An 11519-nucleotide genomic window follows, 5' to 3' on the forward strand; every position below is an offset into this window, starting at 1 on the left:
CACAGCTCCTCCAGGAACTAAAAACAGTGGAGGGTAATGACCCTGGGGATTGTAAGCAACTCGAGAACCACCGCCCCATGGGGTGTTTGGATATACTGATTAAAACTGGGTTTTCCAGAGAGATAAAGAGCTGAGTTTGAACTGACTCAGGGCCTTCACTTTGGTCAGCAAACAGAACCTTCTGTGTAAAAGAGGCCAGAACCCTCATGGAGGAGCTGGAAAGACTGGCTTACAAGGGCCCCATAAAACTGATGGGTGACCTTTGGTAAGGTTTTAACATACATACAGGAACTATTATCGGTTTGTACACATTTTCTCTGTATGCTCTTTTGTTCTTACAATAAATGTACTCTGCTGAGAAAGAGCTGTGTAGTACCTGGTAAAAATGCTGTCACTGTCCTCTGAGAGAAGGCACAGCCCAGGTGCTGGCCTTTAGGCAGACTGACTTGCTGGGAATATCACAGTATATGATGGGAGTCTGCAGCCCTAAACCCCCCAATAAGAAGGGGGTGGGACAAGGGGTCCCTGCCCAGAGACAGCTGGCAGCTGGAGACCTGATTGGGCATGCTTGGAGTGGACCACACGGGAGGGGGAAACAGGTGAAGTACCCTTGGAAGTCGGACTGTTCCCACTGCAGTCTGTTAAACATTTCCCCGTTTGTGTCAGTCCCAGAGAGAACAAAACAGAAAAGTATGATTGTAAAATCACAAACACTTTTAGGGGACTTGGACATATGTATTTACCTGAAACTACTTTTAACAATTATTAGCTAGATTTCATGTTGATGGGAGTGTCCTTTTAACTCGAAACCATTTCTATAGAACTCTACTGACAGACTATTCTGGTGCACAAACATGCCAGGACATGAAACAGTTACATTGTTTTTTCCACAAACAAAACAAAATCTGTATCTATCTGGGTGGAAAATACATTTTATTTTAAAGATCCTAAGATGTTACAATATTGAAAAATCACTTACATGACCATGTCCCTTTAAACCTAGAACAGAATACACATTATGATTTGCTTAAATTATAAATTGTCTGCTTTACCTTAACAAACAAGGGACTGCTATGCTGTGCCAGCCAACCACTGTAATGCACATTTTCTTTAATGGTCCTTTATTTAATGAACAACAACTATAACCTTATAACAACATTCTCTAAAACGGTGGTTTTCATCATGCTTGTAAAGTTCAAGCCCCACAGAATATACTAATGCAATTGTACGGTATCTTTCTCTATTGTGCATAGTTTTTACTTATGATACCTGTGATAGTTAAAAAAATGCTTTATTACAGGCTGTGTACATAGGTGAGTTATCTAGATAAAAGAAAAAAACCATGCCTTTTAGTAAACAAGTAGCATTTACACACATTCATTAAGGATACTTATTCATAAAAATCATGAGTGGCTGCCTGTTCATGCAGCGTTCAAGTGGCAATCTCAAAGAGGCCTCTGAAGTCTCTAGTACAACCAAATGATGTATGTGTCCACCCCACAGTCAAGAGAATCAGAGCACGTGTAATGCTCAGGGTCCTGGTGGCTTTGCTAGCCAGCAAAAGACGAGCTTTTATCCACCTTTTATATCGAGACACACGTACATAGATCCCAGGAAGTTTGGGTCGGCCGCATCCAAATCCAAAACTGGTAATCCCTATCAGATAATATTTGCTGGTATCTAGGTGATAGCACACTAACGGTCCACCGCTATCTCCCTAACAAGAAAAAAATGACACCCCCCTGCATAGTTATTTCTAGTATTTTGAAATTCTAAGGCACAGACATTAGAATTAAGATTATAATTATCTAACTTTTACTAATGGTAAAAAGAAAACATTTATATCCAAAATATATGGATGAATCACGTTAAGTTTGCATCTGGTAACCTTAACCAGGCCAGACTATCATACCTACAGTAGGTTTCTTATAGTCTCTATTACTAAAGTTGTTAAACGTTTATCTCCTCCACCGGTCTACATTCTAGCATTCAAATCACCCTAAAGCTACATATCTACAAATTAATAACTGAATTTAAATTCAGTTATCTATCTAAATTATGCATATATGCAAGTAAGTGCTCTGTTCCACTGTATAAACAGTAATGGCTCATAATCTGCCTATCAATTCCCAAATCACCCGTTCAAAGGAAGATTGTTGAAGAAGATAGATAGGATGGTAGACAGAATACTTGTGAATACACTGGCATCTTTATAGAAAATAAACTACTTGTCTTTCATATTATTAATGGGCCCAATATCTACACTCTAAGGCCCAAACCTTGAAGTCCTTTTGCAAGTTAATGCCCTTTGACTTGAATACTGATGGTAAAACTAGCATGAATCCAATCAAGTTAAATGCACCTTCTTCACTGAAGCAGTAAATAAGACCGTTCTTCAGCCTCTACCATATGTGGTACGTCTTATTACTTACATGTTCCTTTGATTGTTAAGTTTTACTATTAATGTCTTCCAGGTCCATTGTATCGGTTATGGCATGAATTGAATCGTAATCTGTTCTATGGAGAGGTACTGTCATTGTACAAAGTTGCATGCTGTGTATTCCATATGGAGAGCTGGTTACATAACGCTTGCAGTGTAAACAGACCAGTACAGTAAGTATCCTCCATAAGACTAAGACTTTTCAGCTTGGAAAAGAGACGACTAAGGGGGGATATGATAGCGATCTATAAAATCATGACTGGTGTGGAGAAAGTAAATAAGTAGGGCCCTACCAAATTCACAACTGTGAAAAACACATCATAGATCATGAAATCTGGTCTTTTGTGTACTTTTACCTATACTATACAGATTTCACAGAGGAGACCAGCATTGCTCAAACTGGTGGTCCCAAACCAAAAATGGGGCATGGGGGGGTCTCAAGGCTATTGTAGGGGGGTTGAGATATTGCCACCTTTACTTCTGCGTTGCCTTTAGAGCTGGGTGGCTGGAAAGTGGCGGCTGCTGTCTGAGAGCCCAGCTCTGAAGGCAGCGCCACAGCAGTAAAGGTAGCAGTACCATACGATGCCATCCTTATTTCTGCACTGCTTCTTGCAGCTGGGGGAGGTTCCTGGAGGTGGGTCTGACCCGGCCCCGGGAGAGACCCCTGCAGGTGAAAAGGAAGTCCCATCCCACACCAGCCCTTCCAGGACCAGCAGCAGGAGCCTGACATATGATAGGAGCCCTCAGCTAGGGTGCCCCCAGGCCTGCCCCTCCCTGGCTCTGGGCCCAGCGCCCCTGTGCTCAGGAGTTAAAGGCGGCTTGGGCTAGCTGTGTGTTGGGGGAGAGGTGACCATGGAAACCCCCCGCAACCACGGCACCCTGGGCCACCATAAGGCTCATAAGGCCAGCCCTGACCCCCCAAAAGTGAGGATCCCCCCCATACCATGCCACCCTCACTTCTGCACTGCACTTCTGTTGGTGACACAGCTGAGCTTTCGAGCTACACAAAGTTCTTCATCTAAGAGCTCTGTGTAGCTCGAAAGCTTGTCTCTCTCACCAACAGAAGTTGGTCCAATAAAAGATATTACCTCACTCACCTTGTGTCTCTAATATCCTGCGATCAACACGGCTACAACACTGCATACAATTATGAAATTTTATCAGTTTGATGCCAAAATCATAGTATTAAAACTTCGAAACATCAGGGCAATACCGTTGTGAAAATCATCACTACACACATAGTACACACAAATTATTTATAAACAATGGTAAATTAGAAAGAAAGAAAATATATATAGGGTTCTGGTGACTTAACAGTGAATCTTAGATGTTCATTTTACTAGTAACTTTTGTCTCATTTCCTCCTTTCTCTATTGCCTTTGCTGTATTTCACCTTTATTCTCTAAGACACATTGACTAAACGAGGGCCCATATATGCATAGGGCCAGATTTTCAAAAGAGCTCAACACCTAGCAGCTTCTATTGTTCTCAATGAGGGAGGGTGATGAAGGTTGGTGGGGTGAAGATTCTCCATTGATCTCAATGGGAGATGCTGAGTACTTCTGAAAATCTTGCAACTAAACCACTTTGCTCATCAACATGTATAGGTATTTCTTGTCAAACACGAAGCATGGACTTATATTAAATGCACACTATATTTATATAATATAAATATATGCACAGTTTGGGCATATATACATATAAATATTAATATTATATATAATATTATATATAAATATATATTATTTATTATATATTATTATAAATATTAAATATAATATATATATACATAATACCTTTTGTATTTTATTGTAAGCTTTGTGTCAAGCATTGCATAAATAAACAATTTGTCTTGTTTCTGTTCTTCCTTCTTTCTGTCAACTTGGTCTTTCGTTCTACTCTGTATCACTGTTTTTAAATTCAGATTATTTTTCTCTAAAATCATCGTTTCCTCTTGTTTCTCTGATACCTTTCTCTCTTCTGACTTGACCTTTGTTTTCTGTTTATTATTCCTACTGTACTAATGCCCAAATCCTGGTCCCAATGAAGCCAATGAGAGTTTTGACTTCAAATTTCCGTGGCAGCAGGCTAGGACAGTACATTTACAAATAGAAAATTCCAGTCTTACCTGACAGCTATCGATACCTCCAGACTCAAAGCCAGCACAAAACATATTATTATTAACCATTCCTTCATACCATTCAAAACCATTACAAATATCAGAAGGAATAATGTCTACTTGAGCTTCTTGTAATATAGGTGAGCCTTCACCTGTAATGGAATATAGAAGATGAAACATTTTGCTACTACAATTGTAGCATTTTTGTGCAAATATTTTTCAGTTCAGTGGGACTGCTCGTGCTGAAAATTAAGAACATCTGACAATTTGGGGAATCTGTCTATGCAGAGTTTATGAATGCTATTTGGCTTTAAGAAACTGCTTTATCATTGAATGTCTGTGTACCATTTGTATCAAGGCTGTGTCACATATCTCCCAGACCAGGCACAATGGAAGAGAGTCTTTAAATCGTTATGGTTGCCCATTCAAATGGGCCAATGGACTGGCTGAAGCTAGGCGAACCAGTTTTCTCTAACTTCTCTGCAGGGGCCTGGGGCCTAAAGGAGTGGAATTTCCCCAAAAGCAGAACAAAAAGAAAAGGTTATAGCGATGGGTTTTAAAAAAAACAGAGACTCAGAGTGAACTAACGTGAGGCAGGGAATGGTGTACAGGCGTTCTATTGTTTAGTCTGGATCTATATAGTTCTTGTCTTGTGCTATCTAATGTGTCTATTTGCTTCCACTATCATGTCCCTGAAGAGGTAAACTGTAAGCCAGAGTTTCCTACAAGGTGGAACTCTGGAAAAGAGTGTGCTATGCTACTCGGGAGTCTGGGGGAGATGCAGTTAGACCGGGCGTTCAGCTCAGACGCGATGTGAGACAGAGGATCTATACCCTGTGTGGGCCTGGATTCTGCTGAGTCTCAGGAAGCTTAAAAGCATATGGGCCTGGAATCCAAAGACAGTAGCCTGGTGTGTCCAGCAGGGGGATTTTTACCATGGCTGTGACAACATGCGTAAGTCATTGCAGGATCGGGGTGGAGGTGTTGTTTGACACATCTGCCTTTCTGATTCTGAAGAAACATGTGAGATACTAGTACTTAGACCTGAACACTTGCAAAGTGCAGGGGCCATGTTGTGTCCCACAGGCTTATCTGACCCCAGATGCCCTTGTATCTTCCCTTAGGGAGATAGCTCCACTATGAAAGTTACTACCTGTGCATACTGAGTCTGTGCTCCCTGGTGTTTAGACAGGAGAGGAGAGAATCCTGTGCAGACCGGCCAGCCCCACTACTCATTTGGAGACCTACATAGCCTCAATCTTTCTATATCTAATTTACTGTTGCTAAGTATAACGTTTTTCCTAAGTGCTAATGTCTGGGAACTGAAACGAGACTCTAAAAGTCAAGTTCAGTTCTTCCTTCTATTACATTAACCCTGGACTAAAGACTACAGGCCAAACTATGCCCTCGGTTACACTTGTTCAGCCCTAGGTTGCCTTCAGTGGGGGTATAACTGAATTTGACTTGCAGAATGATTTCCTGGTGATTGATGTACATGGAAATTTTAACCCAGCTTGACTTTCAGACCTTTTTGTGAGTTTGAGCTGCTGATGGGTAGAAAAAATAACTTTTTACTTGTAAACTGAAAATTGTATATGAAAACACTGAACACAGAATTTCACAATGTTAGCAGAACTGCACTTTAAGCAATCAAGTTTTGTGCTAAACAGAGCATATTCCTTTAAGAGGGCTCAGTTTCACTGAAAAATACTGTCTTCATTTTTACTTTTTTTTTTTTTTTTTTTTTTGCTAAAAATCATTCCTAATCCTAATAAACTGAGGCCCATAGGTACAGTTTTAATGGTATTGTTATTCCAGGTAATAACATTTCATGCTTCATCAAATTCTTTCTTTCTCTGGATAAAATTAAGGCTGTAGGAATACATCATGGTTTTTGTAATTAAAAGGAGGTTGCATTTGGAATAAAGCCAAGGAGAGCATGAATGGCAGCAGTATCTAGGAAAGAAACGCCAAAAAGATGGTTTCAAAAAAGCTACCCTTGAAGCTCAAAACAAAACCACATCATTTAAATAATGCCTTCACAGCAAGTAAGCTTGCATTACTTGAAATCAGCTATTTCTTGGATCACCAGTTAGTTTAATAAAAAAAAAAAAAAAAAACAAGCAAATATTTACCTTTCTCTGAAATACTTCCCCAACCACTTATGAAACACTTTGTTCGGTTGTTGATGTTTAGATGAATGTGAACAAAGGGTAAGCAGATGGGCTGAATATAGTCATTGTAGCTTACCGATTTATATAGTTTAAATAATGCAATATCATTTTCAAACGTCTCTATCCGGAATTCTGAATGGACAATAATCTCTCTAACACTACGTTTCACAGTATGTCTCTCAGGTCTGGAAATATCATGAAGGCCAATCACAACCTTCCAGTAGTATGGATCCCTAAAAGAGAATCAACAATTCATTTCTTACATCTGTAATACAATAAATAAATTACTTGTTTGCATTCTTTAAAATCTGTTTTGTTTTGTTGGCAGTTTATACACATTTGACAACATGCTTTAAAAATCCCATATTAAATATTTTTGGGACAAGTTCATGATAGAGAGAGCTGAACTGAGAACACAGATTGCCTCATATTTGACAAGGCAAATCCAGATCAATATTTTCAATTAATATTCAGATTTGGCTGCCCGGCTATGCCTGTGGAGCTCAGCAGTGAGTTGTTTAGGAGAAAAGATACAAACATATATTTTTTTATAGATATGTGGAATACTTAGTGAAAGAAGCATGGAATCTTGACAGTAAAAGAAACAATAATGGAAACAAGATCTTTAATAAAGAAGTCTAGAGGTGAGATTCTAAGAGGTGCAGTTCAGGACTCACGGCCAGGGAGAAGCAAAAGTGGCACTAAGCTATCTTTGCACCTTCTAGACTCTGGGCTGCTCTGGGGCTGGAGAGGTACGCATTGTAACTTAAGATCGCTCTGGGGGCCTATCTAAGGATGTGGCAGTAGATTAATAAGCCTCTTTTGAGGCGTTTACTGTACTGTAAAATGAAAGTTTAGCTTCTGATAGTCTTTTAGTATTTTCTAAATAAAGGTTTTACAACCTAGTAGAATAAAAGAGATGAAGTAGTGCTTACTTTAGAAAAACTGAAAAATCCCCTGCAATGTTTGCTACCCAAATATTGCAACATTTTGCTAGTGCAGTATAAGGTTACTGAACAGTAAAGCTGATTGGGGGAAAAAAATATTCCTGGAAAAAATTAAAACTTTTAGTAACAAACCTGAAAAATCTTGTCAGAAAACCTCAGTCCACTCGTAAGCCTGCCCTCTATGTTGGCACTGTTGATGTGGAGCCTCCAGCCCCAGCCAGGCTGGGGATGCAGAGACCTCCAAACACAATTACATTAGCTACAGACCCTCTGGTGGAGGGCAACTGATGGCCTTAAGTTGCACAGAATGTCTTAGGTGGTTCCTCTGAGCCAGAGTGGATTGCCAACACTAGGGAATATTGTGACACAGGAGTCAGGTGTTCAGTGCTCAGTAATTGTTCTACAATCTTAGAACCCAATCCATGCGAGTCTGGCAAAACTCCCACTGATTTCCATAGTGTAGTATCTGGTCCTCCATTCTGCTCAAGGATATGCTGATATGATTTAAAATGACGCTATAGGAGTTACAGGTGATGCAATTCTGGTCAATTATACCTTTCTCGCACTTAACTTAACAGAGTATTAGAGTATGAGAATTTAATACATACATTTGTCGTCTAACACAATGCGCTGCTGTCAGCACTGAATACTCATTAACTAAAGATCCACCGCACAGATGTTTAAATCCTACACCATATTGGTAAACTTGGAGACTAACTTGCCACGGCCATGCTCCGAGCTGTGCATCATGTCCACCTACGATCCGAGGTCCTGATATCATATCCACCAGTACCCGCTCTCCACAGGCTATAAAACAAAACACAATCAGTTAAATTGTTCAGATTGCAATATGAAGATTTTGTGCATTTCTAGTGTTTTCTGCATGGGTTTTACAAAAGGTTTACCAATGTTATTACAACTATTTTTTGCATTCCCATTTAGAGCCCTGATTCAGCAAAGTGCTTGTGTGTGCGCTTAAGTCCATCACTTCATCTATGTTTAAGTGCTTTGCTGAATAGGGATAACTTTAAGCAAGTGATTGAAGATAAGTATGTGCTCAAGTGCATTGCTGAATCAGGGACTAACTGCCTTTAAAATATGTACAGAAAGTTGCACAAAAGTATGTATCGTAGTGGTGTCTTATATGATATTGTGCTTATATAATGTGACTGTACCATCAATAAATTAAAAAGTATTAATAAAAATAGTGCAAACTCTTCTTTAAAGCTATGCAAGAATTTTGAAATTATTTCAAAGTGAGAAGTTTGTGACTTTTAACATTATACTTTGTATTGATGTCCAAGGTCTTCAAAGAACTTTACAAAGGGTGGATAGTATTATCTGAGGTGGGGTAAACAACATAACACAGCAGGTCAGCAGCAAAACTGGTAACAGAATCCAGCTTATCTGCATTTCCAGTTTCCTACTCTAAACCCAACATTCCTGCCTTCTGTACTCACAGTATTTACTCTGGTGATGAAGCATTTGATCATGTATTCGGAGTTAACTTCAAGCTTGACCTATGGAGTCAGCTACCCAGGATACCTATCTATCTTAGATATTTATGTGGCCCCCATGACCATTGTATCTGAGCGCCGTAATGGATTTAGCATCACAACAGCCATGAGATAGGGTAGCACTATTATCCCCATTTTACAGCTAGTCTTTGTGTCTCAGCTCCCTAAGTGACTTGTGGATCACACATGAAGCTTGTGACACAGCGGGGAATTTAACCTAGGACTTGAATGGCCCAGGCTAGCACCCAAACCACTAAACCACCCTTCTTTTCCATACAGAAAACAAATGTAAAAAGCATAGGTCCTGGAACCAGGGGGTTAGGGGTGTGGCAACAGCCCCTGACTTGAAGTGTTTTCTATCATATACATGGTTTACAGTTTAGTTCAATGGCTCTCAGCACCCCTACTATACAAATTGTTCCAACACCACCGAATGTAAGGGGCTATTAGCATATGTTGGGATTCCCTCCGAGACCTTTTCAACTCAGCTTATTGAGAATACTTTGTCCGGTTCTGGGAGAACACTTCATCCAGATCACTGGGATCCAAAACACACAGTTTGACTCTGGATTTCATCATTCAGGTTCCTTTATTTGGCATGCAGCAAAGCTTGGCTGAGTTGATCAGCAACTTAACCTCCCAATTATGCCTCTGATCACGTAGGCCAGGGGTAGGGAACCTATGGCACGCCTGCCGAAGGCGGCATGCGAGCTGATTTTCAGTGGCATTCGCACTGCCCGGGTCCTGGCCACCGGTCCGGGGGACTCTGCATTTTAATTTAATTTTAAATGAAGCTTCTTAAACATTTTAAAAACCTTATTTACTTTACATACAACAATAGTTTAGTTATATATTATAGACTTAGACAAAGAGACCTTCTAAAAACATTAAAATGTATTACTAGCACGCGAAACCTTAAATTAGACTGAATGAATGAAGACTCGGCACACTACTTCTGAACAGGCCCGGCTCCAGGCCCCAGCTGAGCGAGCTGGTGCTTGGGGCGGCAGATTGTTCGAGGCGGCGTTCTGCCCAATCCTAGAGCAGCACGGCCGCTTTGTTTTGTTTTGTTCCGCTCCGGCCGCCCTGTAGGTGGCAGTGGCATGGAGAACCAGAGCGCCCGGCAGGGCAGTCCTCTTCCTTCCCTCCCCGCCGACCGGAGCGGAGCCCTCCTGGCAGGCAGCAGGAGGCGGTGCAGCGGGAGGGACCGCGTGGCAGCGCCCCTGCTGTAGCCCTGGCCGCCCCCTTCTCTCTCTTTCCTGCCCGCTCCTTCCCTCCTCCCCCAGCCGTTCCCCCTGCACCCGCGCTCTGCCGCACCGCAGGTTTTTTTTTGCTTGGGGCGGCCAAAAGGCCAGAGCCGGCCCGGCTTCTGCAAGGTGGCCGACCCCTGACCTAGGCCCTGCTTGTGGGGACTTGACGAGTGCTGAAATCCTTTTCCGAACCACGTGAAATACTTTCGACGTACCGTCTCCTACTTGAACCATGGTACGCTCGTGACCCAACCTCACACTTGGGCCGAGGGGCGAATACCTTGTGGCCCGATGCATTTGCACCCGTATTACTCTGGCACCAGAGCGAGGTGACGCAGCACAAGGGAGGTGGGGGCAGCAAGAAACCCCCCAGCCCCCCCAGCAGCAGCTGGCGCCCAGGCCCTTCCAGCACAGGCCCTGCCATGGCGCTGTGCTTCACGGGGTATGTCAAGGATGCCCTGGAGACACAGGGGAAGGTTGTCGCACAGACTCATGGGCCATGAAATTCTTGGGGGGGGGGGGGGGGGCCCCCTCTGCGCAAGCGCCGTCGTGTCGCACCAAAGCGCAAGGGGCAATGTGGCTCCAACAGTGGGCAGCGCGGTCCCGGGGCCGTGCGGTGCCTGAGGCACTGCCCGCCCACGCCGCTGCGACGCCACCCGGCCTCCCGCAACGCCCAGCGGCGGAACCTTACTGCTCGTGGAGCTCCCGGGGCCGCCGCCCGCTCGCAGCAGCAGCAGCACCACCAGGGCGGCGGCCCAGAGACCCGGCCACATCGTCCTGGGAGCAAACAAAATGGCGGCCGGCTCTCGTCCAACGGTTATTCCCCGGGCGCCGGCGCGCGGCTGCTGGCCACGTGACCCGGGAAAGGCGCCATGCCCTGGTCGCGTGCTGCCGCGGTGGCGGCCACGTGGAAGGGGGGCGGGGGGAGCGGCCCTGAGGAGATGTCCGGGCAGCGGGGGGGTCAGGCCCGGTCGGAGAAAGGGGAAGGGGCAGAGTGTGGGGCAGGGGGGGAGGTGTGAGGGAGGCGGGGCAGAGTGTGGGGCGGGGGGGGGAGGGGGGGGGGGGGGGGGGG

The 11519-nt window shown here is 43.4% G+C and overlaps 1 protein-coding gene across 1 annotated transcript; it reads right to left on the reverse strand.

Annotated features, from left to right (window-relative positions):
* Positions 1–923: 923 nt before the first annotated feature.
* Positions 924–11250, reverse strand: TMPRSS12 (transmembrane serine protease 12). Its single transcript, XM_034792999.1, has 5 exons — positions 11139–11250; positions 8289–8487; positions 6695–6966; positions 4569–4711; positions 924–1717 (listed from the first exon to the last, which is right to left on the reverse strand). Exons 1-5 carry the CDS (start codon positions 11218–11220, stop codon positions 1433–1435), a joined length of 981 nt encoding a protein of 326 aa, XP_034648890.1. The 5' UTR covers positions 11221–11250; the 3' UTR covers positions 924–1432.
* Positions 11251–11519: the final 269 nt, after the last annotated feature.

This window comes from Trachemys scripta, chromosome 16 (genome assembly GCF_013100865.1).
Source record: "Trachemys scripta elegans isolate TJP31775 chromosome 16, CAS_Tse_1.0, whole genome shotgun sequence".
Taxonomy (NCBI): Eukaryota; Metazoa; Chordata; order Testudines; family Emydidae; genus Trachemys; species Trachemys scripta.

Bases quoted from the DNA above. Each gene is read 5' to 3' on its own strand.
- TMPRSS12 (XM_034792999.1), bottom strand. From the start codon at position 11,220: ATGTGGCCGGGTCTCTGGGCCGCCGCCCTGGTGGTGCTGCTGCTGCTG. The intron at 8,488-11,138 runs GTAAGGTTCCGC...TTTGTTTTATAG, and splicing joins CCCCGGGAGCTCCACGAGCA to CCTGTGGAGAGCGGGTACTG. The intron at 1,718-4,568 runs GTAAGACTGGAA...TTTTCTTGTTAG, and splicing joins GAGGTATCGATAGCTGTCAG to GGAGATAGCGGTGGACCGTT.